A 17,229-nucleotide genomic window follows, 5' to 3' on the forward strand; every position below is an offset into this window, starting at 1 on the left:
GGACCATGCCCACTACCCACGGGACTCAGTTGTGCAGGAACTTCTAGAAATGGAGACAATCAGGTGGTGGGGCTGGGGGACAGCTCAGGGCCTCTGCCAAGGGCTCTGCTGCCTGAGGCTCCAGGGCCCAGGTTCCATCCCCAGCACCACCAGCAGCCAGAGCTCAGCAGGGCTCTGGTCTCTCTCTGTGAATCTTTCCCTCTGCTGGTAAAAATCAATAAAAGGAGGCACTCTTTGTTGGACTCTCAAGCATGAGATCCCTGCTTCCATCCCCAGCAGGACATGCACCAGAATGATGTCTGGTTCTTTATCGCTCTCTCCTCCTATCCTTCTCAGGAATGAATAAATAAAATGTTTTCAAAACTAAAGATAAAAAGCAATCAGGTTGTTTAACTGAAAAGCTCCATGGACGCTGAGCAGGATGCTGGCTGCAGCCGCAGAGAACCAGCACGTCAGAAGGCAGCTCGGGGGCTTCCCGGCTGGGAACGCACAGGCTCTGCAGAGATGCCTCCTGCCCGAGGCCCCAGGCCCAGGTTCAGTCCCCAGCACCGCCAGCAGCCAGGGCTCAGCAGGGCTCTGGAATCTTCAGCCCATCAGTCAGCAGGAGCCAGGCCCAGGGGTCTCATCCTCCTGCAGTGGTGTGAGTGAAGGAGAGACGGGTTGTGAGCAAGGGGAGGCCTGCCATGGGCTGACTGGGGGACTCCTGGTGGAGAGAGAGACGGAGGAATCAGGTGTGCTGCAGGCTGGCAGGGGCTCCCTGAGGGAGGGGCGGGGGCCTGAGTGTCACAGGGCAGGGGAGCCCCAGAGGAAGGAGCAGGTGGCTGCCCTGGTGGGTCCCTGTCAGGGCTGCCGCGTGTGCAGGCAGCTGTGCTGTCAGCAGACAGACAGGATGGTGGGAAGGAGTCAGAACCAAACTGGACAGCAGAGAAGCCGGAAGTGACACATGTCTCAGGCACCGTGAAGGCAGAGAGGGGGCTGCCCGGGAGAGACCCCGCCCCACCACAGCTCAGCCATTTTCTGCTACAAAGCCACAGACTGATGTCCTAAAGCCAGAGACCCAGCAGCCATCAGACACTGGGGGCCCAGCACTGCGGCTGGGCTTTGGCTCGGTGCTGTCGTGTCTCTGTCTCTCCATCTGTCTGTCAGTCACTCTGTCCTGAAATAAAGTCTTCCTAGAAGCAGAGAAAGTGTGCAAACGTGAGCTGCTTACTCTGCAAAAAAGAGAAAATGAACCTTCTTCAAGCTCAGGCTGTGACCCCAGAGAGAAGCTCAGATCCGGGCTGGGGACACGGCACAGGGGGTCTGCAGCTGACTCTCCTGCCTGAGCCTCTGAGGCCCCAGGTTCAGCCCCCAGCTCCACCACCAGCCGGGGCTCAGCAGGGCTCTGCTTGCTGCCTCTGTCTCTGCTTCTCTCTGTATCTCACACTGCACATAATGAAACAGATTTTATAATTGCTTAGGGGAGGCTGGGGTAGGTAGCATAATGGTTCTGCCAAAGCACTCTCCTGCCTGAGGCTCTGAGGTCTCATGATCAGTCCCCAGCACCACCATCAGCCAGAGCTGAGCCATGGCCTGTTCGATAGCGATTGAGGAGGGCCCGATCATAACGTGCTAGGTCAAAGCTGGGTTGACGCTCGCAGGGGTCTGTGATGAGGTGTTTGTTCTTGACCTCAGCTGACTGCCAGCTCTGTTTCCAAGAGTCTGGAACAGAGAAGTTCAGTGTAGGCGTAGGGGACCAGATTGGGTGACGAGACGTCAAGCGTTGACAGGGTGGGCGAAGATATCCACGTATATTGGCAGGTCCAGTGAGCGTAGACGTGGGAAATGAACTTAGATGATGCTGCATCCTGACGAATATCTGGCAGGTCGATGTTGCTAAGAACTGGCAGCCATGGAACCGGGGTGGAACGGATGGTTCCAGAAATGATCCTCATGGAAGAATATAATTTGGAATCGACCAAGTGGACATGGGGGCTACGGAACCATACTGGGGCACAGTATTCTGCAGGGGAATAGCATAATGCCAGAGAGGATGATCATAGTGTGGAAGCGCTCGCGCCCCATGAGGAGCTGGCCAGTCTTGCAATGATGTGATTCCTCGCGCCCACCTTTGCTGCAGTTTTTATGAGATGTTCGTGAAATGACAGAGTGCGATCGAGAGTAACACCAAGATAGACTGGCTGGGCTTCATGCCGGATTCTCGTATCGCCAAGCTGCACATTAAGCTCACGCGAGGCCGAGGCATGGTGTAGATGGAAAACAGATGATACCGTTTTTGCAGTGCTGGGGATTAGTCGCCATTTTTTACAGTAATCAGATATCAGAGACATGTCTTTCGTGAGTGTTTCCTCGAGGATGTCGAACTTGGATGCCTGAGTTGCACAGCAGATGTCATCGGCGTAGATGAACTTCCTTGAAGAAGTTTCTGGAAGGTCATTGATGTAAATATTAAATAGCGTGGGAGCCAGAACAGAGCCCTGGGGGAGGCCACTTGAGACAAGTCTCTATCTGCTAGACTTGTCACCCAGATGCACGCAGAATCTTCTGTTTTGGAGAAGAAACGATAAAGTGTTGGCCACCCATGGAGGCAGGCATCTTGAGATCTTGACTAGGAGACCACGGTGCCAGACCGTGTCATAGGCTGCTGTGAGATCAACAAAGACAGCACCCGTCTTTAAATTCTTCTGGAATCCATTTTCAATGTAAGTTGAGAGGGCCAGGGCTTGTTCGCAGGTAGATCTTCCTGGGCGGAAACCAGCTTGGGCCGGTGATAGGAATTTCTCTGTAAGAGGAGAAATACGTGACAGAAGCAGCCTCTCAAGAAGTTTGTAACACACGGAGAGGAGAGAAATTGGTCTATAGCTGGCAGCCAGTGTTGGGTCTTTCTATGGTTTCAAAACTGCTATTATCATCTCACGATGCCAAATTTTGGGCACAGTTTCAGATTCCAAGATGTGGGACAGGAATGAAGTGAGCCACTTCTTTGCCATGGGGCCCAAGTTAAGAATGAGTTCTGGGGTGATGTTATCATAGCCAGCAGCCGTTCCCGGTTTAACCCTCTTCAAATCTCACACTGCAAATAATGAAACAGATTTTATAATTGCTTAGGGGAGGCTGGGGTAGGTAGCATAATGGTTCTGCCAAAGCATCTCCTGCCTGAGGCTCTGAGGTCTCATGATCAGTCCCCAGCTCCACCATCAGCCAGAGCTGAGCAGGGCGCTGGGAAGAAAGAAGAAAGAAAAGAGGAAATAGAAGAGAAGAGAGAGAGAGAGAGACAGCAAGGAATGGAGAAATAGAAAGGACGAAATGAAAGATAGATAGGAGTGGGCCAGTAGCACAGCGGTTAAATGCACATGGCACAAAGCACAAGGACAGGAGTAAAGGATCCCAGTTCGAGCCCCCGGCTCCCCACCTGCAGGAGAGTTGCTTCACAGATGGTGAAGCAGGTCTGCAGGTGTCTGTCTTTCTCTCCCCCTCTCTGTCTTCCCCTCCTCTCTCCATTTCTCTCTGTCTTATCCAACAACAAGGACAACAATAACAACAACAATTATAACTACAAGGGCAACAAAAGTGGATAAGTAAATAGATAAATAAATAAATAAATAAATAAAAGACAAACAGGGGTGAGTAGTGGAGTACCTGGTTGAGCAGACACAGTTTCTGATTTCTGTCTCTATCCAATAAATAAACAAAAATAACAAAAATATAAAAGCTATGTTTAAAAAACAGAAAGATTACTACACAGCTATTAAAAACAATGAACCCACCTTCTCTGACCCGTCTTGGATGGAGCTAGAAGGAATTATTTTAAGTGAGCTAAGTCAGAAAGACAAAGATGAGTATGGGATGATCCCACTCAGCAACAGAAGTTGAGAAAGAAGAACGGAAAGGGAAACTCAGAGCAGGAGCTGACTGAATTTGGAGCAGGGCACCAAAGAAAAATCCCTGGGTGGAGGGTGAGGGTGGATGTTCAGCTTCATGGGGCGGGGTGGGGGGATGCGGGGGGCAGTGAGGGGAGGGGATGGGACACAGACTTTTGGTGGTGGGAATGGTGCTTATGTATACTCCTATCAATTTGCAGTCATGTAAATCACTTTAATTAATATGAGAGGGGAAACATTGATTGAATATCTCAAACTTTTTAAAGCACAGATTGAGTCTTTTTAATCCATAGGCTGAGGCTTTGATATGTCGACTCTCTTAAAAGCTGAGTCCCAGGAGAAAAAAAGCAACTGGTGGCACAGCTCTATACAAATAATGTCAAAGGATATAAAATGCGGTGAGGGTGTGTAGGACACAGCAAATCCTAACAAAGGGATTCTTCAAAGTTAACCCAATTGCCAAACAATGTGATTATTGCAATAACTATCAATAGTCTTCTTTAACCCGAAGACAACAGGAATCTCCTGCTTCCTCCATAGAGCCTATGCTTCTCCCAATCCTGGAACCTCTGGGGTGGGGTTCACTTCCCTGATGCTTCTCTCAAGTCAGGCCAAATGATATTGCATCCGCTGATTCCAAACTAATCAACACAATGAGTACCACCTCAGCATGCTTCACCTCAGACTGCGTCCAGAGACATCAGGCACGGAATACCAACCCTTCACCCTCATCACTCAGGTGAGATCAGTCCTTTCATGGTATTCTCTAATTCCATTCCAGGAGGTTCACGCCCTAACAAAGTCCCAAAACCTAGATATAGACCAGGACCCATGACATAGAACATATGTTCACATGTATCCATAAATTAGGGCAAAATATATACCTGAAAGCAAAAGTACGCAATAGTCTGCAGTGAGTCAGTATCAAGTTCCAAGTGAAATAGTGTCCACTTAGACTGAGATACCCTCCTCACCTACTTCCTATTACAGCTCTCTCACTCACTCCAAAGCTAACCTCATCAAAGCAAGGACTGCAAAATCTAAATAAGGGCAAGAGACTGGCAGACGTTAACGATGACTCTTCAGTCACCATCAGGCCACCCCACCAGCTGGGGCCCTAGTCGGGGAGTCCCGAGATTCCCAGATTTGATGGGCCTAGACCTCGAATAAATCCCTCTCTCCATCGTCACCGGTCATCTCTATCAGCAACAACACAATAGACCCCTTTGTGGGCCCCCAGAGGACCTTGCCCTGAACTTGGATCAACAACAGTTGAGAATGTTCCATCCTCTGAAGGGAGGCTGGACAACATACTCTGTGCTCCACCTGAGGAAGATGGGTCCTGATGTTGGGGCAGCTTGGAACGTTCCTACTCATGACCACCGACTGTGAGCTCAGATCTACAGGGATGCAGAGGTCACACAGGCTCCTAAGCTGATTATAGGCCCCAGATCACATCAAATTGTTGGGGTTTATATTAATATTGATACCATTTTCCCATATTAGGGAGCTACTCTCTTCCTTGAACCAGTTTTCCGGTCCTTTTCCCAGCCATGACATCATCTCCCCAGACAATGATTAGGATTCAATTGCGTATCAGATTTCATGCTCAGATAAAAAACAAAACAAAACAAAACAAAACAAAAACAGAACACTAGTATAACTAGAGGCCCTTTGGAATATAACTAAAATATGCCTACTAGCTATCTACAAAGGGACGACCCTCCCCAACACACACACACTTCATGGCAACTATTCCAGCCCTTAGGTCCATGATTGTCCAATAATTTGTTTGGCTTTGTATGTTAACTCTCTTTTCAGCCACCAGGTTCCAGATGCTAACAGGACGCTACCAGACTTCCCTGGACAGACAACCCCACCAATGTTTCCTGGAGCCCTGCTTCCCCAGAGCCCTGACCCACTAGGGAAAGAGAGAGACAGGCTGGGAGTGTGGATCCACCTGCCAACACCCATGTTCAGCAGGGAAGCAATTACAGAAGCCAGACCTTCCACCTTCTGCATCCCACAATGGCCCTGGGTCCATACTCCTAGAGGGATAAAGAATAGGAAAGCTGTCAGGGGAGGGGATGGGATACGAGTTCCCATCTCAGTGGTGGGAATTGTTCGAAGCTGTACCCCTCTTATCCTATGGTTCGTGAATGGTTCCTTTTAATAAATAAAAGATTTTTAAAAATAGAATGATAGATAAAGAAAGAAACAAACAAATAAATAAAAAAAAATTTTGCGGAATAGTGGATTCTTGGCAAACGCTAGAAGAAGAAGAAGTGCCAGCACCGACTCCAGAGCACCTGGCGCAATGATAAAGACGAGAAGAGAGAGAGAGACACTGAGTTGTGTCTCTGGTGCCCCACACGCTGTGTCCAGCCCGGGTCCCTCCTCAGAGCCAGACTCTGACTCCATCTGTCCATCTATCTGTCCATGCCTCTGTCCCGTGCTCCTTCTTCAGGGTGGGTCCCTGCACCAGCCTGCCTTCAGGGTCTCTCTCCCCAGAGGACACAGCCCTGGGTGCCGCGTGCTGGGTGAGCGTCTGCAGCCCCTTGGGTCCCCACCGCCCCCAGACCCTCCCGCTCCTGACAGAGTCCCTCCCCCGCTGCTGGCCAGGGGCTCTGAGCCTTGACACCAGCAGGTGCCAGCTCAGGGTCACCCCTCAGGGACCATCTGTCCTGCAGCACCCAGCCCCAGCCCTGAACCCCAGGCACCCCTGATGGTCAGCCTGCTCTGGTCCATCCCTGGGACCAGCTGTCCACCTGGGGGTGGGGGTCAGTCCAGTGCCCAGGTGGGGGCAGGCTCCAGAGGAGGGTGCAGGAGGGCAGAGTCCATGCCTGACAGGCCCGTGGGCTCCTCAGACGCATGGTCACAGGGACAGCCCCCGGGGGAGGCAGGGCCCCGGGACCTGTGCTTGTGGGGAGCAGGCTATGAGGACTTCCTGGAGGAGGTGGTGCTGAGGGATCAAGGAAACAGCCTGGAGGAAATCAGGAGGAGCTTCCGTGCTGCCTGATGCCCACAGCCAGGTATAAAGGCTGAGGGAGGGAGGGATCCCAGCACACCACCTCCACCCTCACCCTCCACAGCACCCAGCACCCAGCACCCAGCACCCAGCATGTGTCACACCAGCTGCTCCTCAGGCTGCCAGCCCTCCTGCTGTGTGTCCAGCCCCTGCCAGGCATCCTGCTGTGTCCCCGTGAGCTGCAGGCCGGTCCTGTGTGTGGTGCCCTCCTGCCAGTCCTGCTGCCAGTCCTCTGGGTGCTGCCAGCCCTCTGGGTGCTGCCAGCCCTGCTGCCAGTCCTCTGGGTGCTGCCAGCCCTCCCTGCTCTGCAGCCCCGTGCCCTGTGCCCCCTCCTCCTGCTGTGTGTCCAGCCCCTGCCAGGCGTCCTGCTATGACCCCGTGAGCTGCAGGCCGGTGCTGTGCGTGGTGCCCTCCTGCCAGTCCTCCGGGTGCTGCCAGCCCTCCCTGCTCTGCAGCCCTGCGCCCTGTGCCTCCTCCTCCTGCTGTGTGTCCAGCCCCTGCCAGTCCTCCTGCCAGTCCTCCGGGTGCTGCCAGCCATCCTGCTCCGCCCTGCTCTGCAAGCCTGTGTCCTGTGGGACCCCGTCCTGCTGCTGAGCCTGGCTCTGCCAGCTGTGCCGCCTGCTGTCCCCCTGCACAGGTCCTGGCTGTGCCCCTGGGCTCTGCCCCAGAGGATGAGAAGTGGTCTCAGGCATCCTCTGAGTGGGGCAGGTACCAGGGCTCGCCCAGTGCCCCCTGTCCTGACTGAGCCCTCCCCCCACACCTCCTGTGAGCAAATAAACCTGCTTCCTGCACCCGTCCTCACCCTGGCTGTCCTGTTGCCTCTCTGTGGTGTCTTCTTGGGGCCACGTGGGTGAAGCCGTCTCCTCAGAGACCCTCTTCCCGCTGCCCTGCCATGGGGGGTGGTTGGCAGGACCATGCCCACTACCCACGGGACTCAGTTGTGCAGGAACTTCTAGAAATGGAGACAATCAGGTGGTGGGGCTGGGGGACAGCACAGGGCCTCTGCCAAGGGCTCTGCTGCCTGAGGCTCCAGGGCCCAGGTTCCATCCCCAGCACCACCAGCAGCCGGAGCTCAGCAGGGCTCTGGTCTCTCTCTGTGAATCTTTCCCTCTGCTGGTAAAAATCAATAAGAGGAGGCACAGAGGATAAAGTGTTGGACTCTCAGGCATGAGGTCCCGAGTTCCATCCCCAGCAGCACATGCACCTGGGGGACTCCTGGTGGAGAGAGAGACGGAGGAATCAGGTGTGCTGCAGGCTGGCAGGGGCTCCCTGAGGGAGGGGCGGGGGCCTGAGTGTCACAGGGCAGGGGAGCCCCAGAGGAAGGAGCAGGTGGCTGCCTTGGTGGGGCCCTGTCAGGGCTACTGCGTGTGCGGTCAGCTGGGCTGTCAGCAGAGAGACAGGATGGTGGGAAGGAGTCGGGGAGAGTCAGAACCAAACTGGACAGCAGGGAAGCCGGAAGTGACACATGTCTCTGGCACCGTGAAGGCAGAGAGGGGGCTGCCCGGGAGAGACCCTGCCCCACACAGCTCAGCCATTTTCTGCTACAAAGCCACAGACTGACGTCCTAAAGCCAGAGACCCAGCAGCCATCAGACACTGGGGGCCCAGCACTGCGGCTGAATGGGGCTCGGTGCTGTCGTGTCTCTGTCTCTCCATCTGTCTGTCTGTCTGTCCTGAAATAAAGTCTTCACAGAAGCAGAGAAAGTGTGCAGATGTGAGCCACGGACTCCGCCAAAAAGAGAAAATGAACCTTCTTCAAGCTCATGCTGTGACCCCAGAGAGAAGCTCAGATCCGGGCTGGGGAGACGGCACAGGGGGTCTGCAGCTGACTCTCCTGCCTGAGCCTCTGAGGCCCCAGGTTCAGTCCCCAGCTCCACCACCAGCCGGGGCTCAGCAGGGCTCTGCTTGCTGCCTCTGTCTCTGCTTCTCTCTGTATCCCACACTGCACATAATGAAACAGATTTTATAATTGCTTAGGGGAGGCTGGGGTAGGTAGCATAATGGTTCTGCCAAAGCATCTCCTGCCTGAGGCTCTGAGGTCTCATGATCAGTCCCCAGCTCCACCATCAGCCAGAGCTGAGCAGGGCTCTGGGAAGAAAGAAGAAAGGAAAGAGGAAATAGAAGAGGAGAGAGAGAGAGAGACAGAGAGAGAGAGAGAGAGCAAGGAACGGAGAAATAGAAAGGCAGAAATGAAAGACAGTAGGAGTGGGGCGGTAGCACAGCGGTTAAATGCACATGGCACAAAGCACAATGACCAGTTTAAGGTTACTGGTTCAAAACCCCGGCTCCCCACCTGCAGGGGAGTCGCTTCCCAGGCGGTGAAGCAGGTCTGCAGGTGTCTGTCTTTCTCTCCCCTCTCTGTCTTCCCCTCCTCTCTCCATTTCTCTCTGTCCTATCCAATAACGAGGACAACAATAACAACAACAATTATAACTTCAAGAATAAAACAACAAGGGCCACAAAAGGGAATAAGTTAATACATGTTCATATATTTGTCATTAATGGCTTGTTACAAGACTGTGACATGACGGGCTCTAGCCCCACACCGCAACCCCCAGCACAGCTCTGTGTGCCCCCCACGTCCCAAAGAGAGCCAGCAGAGCTCTTGCCAGGTGAGAGACAGTTTACTTGCTTCTGCTCTGTTTTTCCGAGTTCACATAAACCAGGTCTCTATTCCACATGAGTGGAACCTCCTGGTAGCTGTCTCTCCTCTCTTCCGAGATGAGACGAGATGGGGCGTGTTCAGGGCGGCGTGGCCGCAGCCTCCGTCTCTTGACTTACCTCACTAAGCCTCATCACCGCCATTCCATCCACTTGGTCTCAGAGGACACGATCTTGTCTTTTTCTCCCCTATGAATGACTTTATTTGTTAGTAATAGTTTGTTACAAGATTTAAGATGAAAATGTATTACAATGGAACATGATGGCAGAGGAGGACCTAGGGGGGTTGTGTTGTTCTGTGGAGAACTGGGAAATGTTATGCTTGTGCAAACTATTGTATTTACTGTTGACTGTAAAACGGCAATCCCCCAGTATTAAAACGATTGAAATAACTACAAAAAAAAGATTAAAATGTATAGCTCCACATCTCACCCACCACCAAAGTTCTGTCTCCCCACCTTCCAACCTCACAAGAACACAATGGCATCTTCGTTGATGACAGAGTGGTATTCCATGGAATATCGATCCCATAAATTCCTTACCTAGTTACTGGTTTGGGGGCATCTAGGCTGAATCCGTCCGATCTTCGGCTGTTATGAACAACACAGCTGTGATCACGGGGTGAACGTGTCCCTTCTAATTAGTGTTGAGTGTCCTCTGGGTAAATGGCCAAGAGTGGGATTACTAGGTCACAAGGCGACTGCATGTTTATTTGCTTAAGGACTCCCCATGCAAGCATTTTATTTTTAAAATAAATGTGTTTGTCTCTGCAGAGGTCAGCTGTGACTTGCTTGGGTGCTGAGGATTGAACCTGGGACCTGGGGCCGCGGGCGTGAAAGTCTGGTGAGCTACCATCTCTCAGTCCCAAGATTTGATTTGAAAGCAGAATCCCAGGAAGGCCTGGCGCCCCCAGGGCGAGGACGTTGGTCAGGCGACACCCAGCAGCCTCAGGGCGACCTGTCCCTGCCCCAGTCCTTGACACCCAGCAGCCTTAGGGCGACCTGTCTCTGCCCCAGTCCTTGACACCCAGCAGCCTCAGGGCGACCTGTCCCTGCCCCAGTCCTTGACACCCAGCAGCCTCAGGGCGACCTGTCCCTGCCCCAGTCCTCGCACTGGGTGTGAGTCTTCTAAAACTCCCACACACCTCTGCTCAGGTGGGTCGTCCAGATGGTGGCAAAGGCTGATGGCATATGGGCAATGGCCACGTGCCACACTCTGCCAGCTAGGGCTTTCAAGTGGCCTCTCAGGGCTGCACCGCCAGGGTGACCGGGTCCAAGGCCCTGACCCCAGGGGCAGGGTTGCTCGGCTCCGGCTAGGGGTGGCAGCAGGGACCTGGAGTCCCTGGAGGGCCATGGGGTCCCTGTCCCCACTGAGTCCAGTCTCCCGCTGGGTAGAATCCCTGACCAGGGTGCTGACTCACCAAGTTGCCCCCAGAGGAGCCTGAGTCAGCTCTCTGCCCAGGAAGGAGGAGGAGGAAGAGCTACTTCCTCCAGGAAGTATCCCCTGATCTGCAGGGACCAGTGGGGTATAAAGGAGGAGGGAGGGAGGCCAGCATAGCAACTCCATCTTCACCCTCCACCTGCAAACTGCACCCAGCACCCAGCACCCAGCACCCAGCACCCAGCATGTGTCACACCAGCTGCTCCTCAGGCTGCCAGCCCTCCTGCTGTGTGTCCAGCCCCTGCCAGGCGTCCTGCAGTGTCCCCGTGAGCTGCAGGCCCGTCCTGTGTGTGGTACCCTCCTGGCAGTCCTCCTGCCAGTCCTCTGGGTGCTGCCAGTCCTCTGGGTGCTGCCAGTCCTCTGGGTGCTGCCAGCCCTGCAGCCAGTCCTCTGGGTGCTGCCAGCCCTCCCTGCTCTGCAGCCCCGTGCCCTGTGCCCCCTCCTCCTGCTGTGTGTCCAGCCCCTGCCAGGCGTCCTGCTGCGTCCCCGTGAGCTGCAGGCCGGTGCTGTGCGTGGTGCCCTCCTGCCAGTCCTCCGGGTGCTGCCAGTCCTCTGGGTGCTGCCAGTCCTCTGGGTGCTGCCAGCCCTCCCTGCTCTGCAGCCCTGTGCCCTGTGCCTCCTCCTCCTGCTGTGTGTCCAGCCCCTGCCAGTCCTCCTGCCAGTCCTCCGGGTGCTGCCAACCATCCCGCTCTGCCCTGCTCTGCAAGCCCGTGTCCTGTGGGACCCCGTCCTGCTGCTGAGCCCGGCTCTGCCAGCTGTGCCGCCTGCTGTCCCCCTGCACAGGTCCTGGCTGTGCCCTGGGCTCTGCCCCAGAGGATGAGAAGTGGTCTCAGGCATCCTCTGAGTGGGGCAGGGACCAGGGCTCGCCCAGTGCCCCCTGTCCTGACTGAGCCCCCCCCCCCTACACCTCCTGTGAGCAAATAAACCTGCTTCCTGCACCCGTCCTCACACTGGCTGTCCTGTTGCCTCTCTGTGGTGTCTTCTTGGGGCCACGTGGGTGAAGCCGTCTCCTCAGAGACCCTCTTCCCGCTGCCCTGCCATGGGGGGTGGTTGTCAGGACCATGCCCACTACCCACGGGACTCAGTTGTGCAGGAACTTCTAGAAATGGAGACAATGAGGTGGTGGGGCTGGGGGACAGCACAGGGCCTCTGCCAAGGGCTCTGCTGCCTGAGGCTCCAGGGCCCAGGTTCCATCCCCAGCGCCACCAGCAGCCGGAGCTCAGCAGTGTTGACACAGGAAGGAGCAGGTGGCTGCCCTGTAGGCCCCTGTCAGGCCTGCCGCGTGTGCGGGCAGCTGGGCTGTCAGCAGACAGACACAAAAGGTGGCAAGGAGTCGGGGAGAGTCAGAACCAAAACAGGACAGCAGAGAAGCTAGAAGTGACACATGTCTCAGGCACCGTGAAGGCAGAGAGGGGGCTGCCCGGGAGAGACCCCGCCCCACCACAGCTCAGCCATTTTCTGCTACAAACCCACAGACTGATGTCCTAAAGCCAGAGACCCAGCAGCCATCAGACACTGTGGGGCCCAGCACTGCGGCTGGGCTGGGGCTCCAGGCTGTCATGTCTCTGTCTCTCCAATTGTCTGTCATTCTGTCCTGAAATAAAGTCTTCCCAGAAGCAGAGAAAGTGTGCAGATGTGAGCCACGGACTCCGCCAAAAAGAGAAAATGAACCTTCTTCAAGCTCCGGCTGTGACCCCAGAGAGAAGCTCAGATCCGGGCTGGGGAGACGGCACAGGGGGTCTGCAGCTGACTCTCCTGCCTGAGGCTCTGTGGCCCCAGGTTCAGCCCCAGCTCCACCACCAGCCGGGGCTCAGCAGGGCTCTGCTTGCTGCCTCTGTCTCTGCTTCTCTCTGTATCCCACACTGCAAATAATGAAACAGATTTTATAATTGCTTAGGGGAGGCTGGGGTAGGTAGCATAATGGTTCTGCCAAAGCATCTCCTGCCTGAGGCTCTGAGGTCTCATGATCAGTCCCGAGCACCACCATCAGCCAGAGATGAGCTGGGCGCTGGGAAGAAAGAAGAAAGGAAAGAGGAAATAGAAGAGAAGAGGAGAGAGAGAGAGAGAGAGAGAGAGGGAGAGAGAGAGAGCAAGGAATGGAGAAATAGAAAGGACGAAATTAAAGATAGATAGGAGTGGGCCGGTAGCACAGCGGTTAAATGCACATGGCACTAAACGCAAGGACAGGAGTAAAGGATCCCAGTTCGAGCCCCCGGCTCCCCACCTGCAGGGGAGTCGCTTCCCAGGCGGTGAAGCAGGTCTGCAGGTGTCTGTCTTTCTCTCCCCCTCTCTGTCTTCCCCTCCTCTCTCCATTTCTCTCTGTCCTATCCAACAACAAGGACAACAATAACAACAACAATTATAACTACAAGGGCAACAAAATTGCATAAGTAAATAAATAAATAAATTAATAAAAGACAGAAACAGGGGTGAGTAGTGGAGTACCTGGTTGAGCAGACACAGTTTCTGATTTCTGTCTCTATCCAATAAATAATCAAAAAAAACAAAAATATAAAAGCTATGTTTAAAAAAATAGAAAGATTATTACACAGCTATTAAGAACAATGAACCCACCTTCTCTGACCTGTCTTGGATGGAGCTAGAAGGAATTATGTTAAGTGAGCTAAGTCAGAGAGACAAAGATGAGTATGGGATGATCCCACTCAGCAACAGAAGTTGAGAAAGAAGAACGGAAAGGGAAACTCAGAGCAGGAGCTGACTGAATTTGGAGCAGGGCACCAAAGAAAAACCCTGGGTGGAGGGTGAGGGTGGATGTTCAGCTTCATGGGGCGGGGTGGGGGGATGCGGGGGGCAGTGAGGGGAGGGGATGGGACACAGTCTTTTGGTGGTGGGAATGGTGCTTATGTATACTCCTATCAATTTGCAGTCATGTAAATCACTTTAATTAATATGAGAGGGGAAACACTGATTGAATATCTCAAACTTTTTAAAGCACAGATTGAGTCTTTTTAATCCATGGGCTGAGGCTTTGATATGTCGACTCTCTTAAAAGCTGAGTCCCAGGAGAAAAAAAGCAACTGGTGGCACAGCTCTATGCAAACAATGTCAAAGGACATAAAATACGGTAAGGGTGTGTAGGACACAGCAAATCCTAACAAAGGGATTCTTCAAAGTTAACCCAATTCCCAAACAATGTGATTATTGCAATAACTATCAATAGTCTTCTTTAACCCGAAGGCAACAGGAATCTCCTGCTTCCTCCATAGAGCCTATGCTTCTCCCAATCCTGGAACCTCTGGGGTGGGGTTCACTTCCCTGATGCTTCTCTCAAGTCAGGCCAAATGATATTGCATCCGCTGATTCCAAACTAATCAACACAATGAGTACCACCTCAGCATGCTTCACCTCAGACTGTGTCCAGAGACATCAGGCACGGAATACCAACCCTTCACCCTCATCACTCAGGTGAGACCTTTCCTTTCATGGTATTCTCTAATTCCATTCCAGGAGGTTCACGCCCTAACAAAGTCCCAAAACCTAGATATAGACTAGGGCCCATGACATAGAGCATATGTTCACATGTATCCATAAATTAGGGCAAAATATATACCTGAAAGCAAAAGTACGCAGTAGTCTGCAGCGAGTCAGTATCAAGTTCCTAATGAAATAGTGTCTACTTAGACTGAGATACCCTCCTCACCTACTTCCTATTACAGCTCTCTCACTCACTCCAAAGCTAACCTCATCAAAGCAAGGACTTCTTCTTCTAGCGTTTGCCCTTCTTCCGTAGCCAGTCAACAGCATCAGGTTGAGCCTGATGTCAAGTTTCGAGACCTCCTTTGAATCTGGAGAAGTGGCAGTCGTTGACTATGTGGGTCATAGTCTGTCTGGAGCCACAGGGGCAGTTCGGGTCATCTCTGGCTCCCCAGCGAAGGAACATAGCGGCGCACCGGCCATGGCCTGTTCGATAGCGATTGAGGAGGGCCCAATCATAACGTGCTAGGTCAAAGCCGGGTTGACGCTCGCAGGGGTCTGTGATGAGGTGTTTGTTCTTGACCTCAGCTGACTGCCAGCTCTGTTTCCAAGAGACTGGAACAGAGAAGTTCAGTGTAGGCGTAGGGGACCAGATTGGGTGACGAGACGTCAAGCGTTGGACAGGGTGGGCAAAGATATCCGAGTATATTGGCAGGTCCGGCAAGGACTGCAAAATCTGAATAAGGGCAAGAGACTGGCAGACGTTAACGATGACTCTTCAGTCACCATCAGGCCACCCCACCAGCTGGGGCCCTAGTCGGGGAGTCCTGAGATTCCCAGATTTGATGGGCCTAGACCTCGAATAAATCCCTCTCTCCATCGTCACCGGTCATCTCTATCAGCAACAACACAATAGACCCCTTTGTGGGCCCCCAGAGGACCTTGCCCTGAACTCGGATCAACAACAGTAGAGAATGTTCCATCCTCTGAAGGGAGGCTGGACAACATACTCTGTGCTCCACCTGAGGAAGATGGGTCCTGATGTTGGGGCAGCTTGGAACGTTCCTACTCATGACCACCGACTGTGAGCTCAGATCTACAGGGATGCAGAGGTCACACAGGCTCCTAAGCTGATTATAGGCCCCAGATCACATCAAATTGTTGGGGTTTATATTAATATTGATACCATTTTCCCATATTAGGGAGCTACTCTCTTCCTTGAACCAGCTTTCTGGTCCTTTTCCCAGCCATGACATCATCTCCCCAGACAATAATTAGGATTCACTTGCGTATCAGATTTCATGCTCTGGTAAAAAACAAAACAAAAACAGAACACTAGTATAACTAGAGGCCCTTTGGAATATAACTAAAATATGCCTACTAGCTATCTACAAAGGGAGGACGCCCCCCCACACATACACACTTCATCTGCACTATTCCAGCCTTTAGGTCCATGATTGTCCAATAATTTGTTTGGCTTTGTATGTTAACTCTCTTTTCAGCCACCAGGTTCCAGATGCTAACAGGACGCTACCAGACTTCCCTGGACAGACAACCCCACCAATGTTTCCTGGAGCCCTGCTTCCCCAGAGCCCTGACCCACTAGGGAAAGAGAGAGACAGGCTGGGAGTGTGGATCCACCTGCCAACACCCATGTTCAGCAGGGAAGCAATTACAGAAGCCAGACCTTCCACCTTCTGCATCCCACAATGGCCCTGGGTCCATACTCCTAGAGGGATAAAGAATAGGAAAGCTGTCAGGGGAGGGGATGGGATACGAGTTCCCATCTCAGTGGTGGGAATTGTTCGAAGCTGTACCCCTCTTATCCTATGGTTCGTGAATGGTTCCTTTTAATAAATAAAAGATTTTTAAAAATAGAATGATAGATAAAGAAAGAAACAAACAAATAAATAAAAAAAAATTTTGCGGAATAGTGGATTCTTGGCAAACGCTAGAAGAAGAAGAAGTGCCAGCACCGACTCCAGAGCACCTGGCGCAATGATAAAGACGAGAAGAGAGAGAGAGACACTGAGTTGTGTCTCTGGTGCCCCACACGCTGTGTCCAGCCCGGGTCCCTCCTCAGAGCCAGACTCTGACTCCATCTGTCCATCTATCTGTCCATGCCTCTGTCCCGTGCTCCTTCTTCAGGGTGGGTCCCTGCACCAGCCTGCCTTCAGGGTCTCTCTCCCCAGAGGACACAGCCCTGGGTGCCGCGTGCTGGGTGAGCGTCTGCAGCCCCTTGGGTCCCCACCGCCCCCAGACCCTCCCGCTCCTGACAGAGTCCCTCCCCCGCTGCTGGCCAGGGGCTCTGAGCCTTGACACCAGCAGGTGCCAGCTCAGGGTCACCCCTCAGGGACCATCTGTCCTGCAGCACCCAGCCCCAGCCCTGAACCCCAGGCACCCCTGATGGTCAGCCTGCTCTGGTCCATCCCTGGGACCAGCTGTCCACCTGGGGGTGGGGGTCAGTCCAGTGCCCAGGTGGGGGCAGGCTCCAGAGGAGGGTGCAGGAGGGCAGAGTCCATGCCTGACAGGCCCGTGGGCTCCTCAGACGCATGGTCACAGGGACAGCCCCCGGGGGAGGCAGGGCCCCGGGACCTGTGCTTGTGGGGAGCAGGCTATGAGGACTTCCTGGAGGAGGTGGTGCTGAGGGATCAAGGAAACAGCCTGGAGGAAATCAGGAGGAGCTTCCGTGCTGCCTGATGCCCACAGCCAGGTATAAAGGCTGAGGGAGGGAGGGATCCCAGCACACCACCTCCACCCTCACCCTCCACAGCACCCAGCACCC

The 17,229-nt window shown here is 53.6% G+C and overlaps 1 protein-coding gene across 20 annotated transcripts in view; it reads left to right on the plus strand.

Annotated features, from left to right (window-relative positions):
* Positions 1-17,229, plus strand: part of LOC103128196 (keratin-associated protein 10-4-like) — a 67,453-nt gene that overhangs the window by 36,178 nt on the left and 14,046 nt on the right. For 12 of the 20 annotated variants that reach the window (XM_060198753.1, XM_060198746.1, XM_060198756.1 and 9 more), the window contains 2 exons: positions 6,945-7,322; positions 11,341-11,583. In XM_060198753.1, the coding sequence (XP_060054736.1) occupies positions 6,945-7,322; positions 11,341-11,583 (621 nt within the window). Of the gene's footprint in view, positions 1-6,944; positions 7,338-11,121; positions 11,584-17,229 lie in introns of all 20 variants that reach the window. The other 8 variants (XM_060198759.1, XM_060198745.1, XM_060198743.1 and 5 more) reach the window with 8 other exon arrangements.

The sequence above is a fragment of the Erinaceus europaeus genome, chromosome 9, assembly GCF_950295315.1.
Source record: "Erinaceus europaeus chromosome 9, mEriEur2.1, whole genome shotgun sequence".
NCBI classification, from domain to species: Eukaryota; Metazoa; Chordata; class Mammalia; order Eulipotyphla; family Erinaceidae; genus Erinaceus; species Erinaceus europaeus.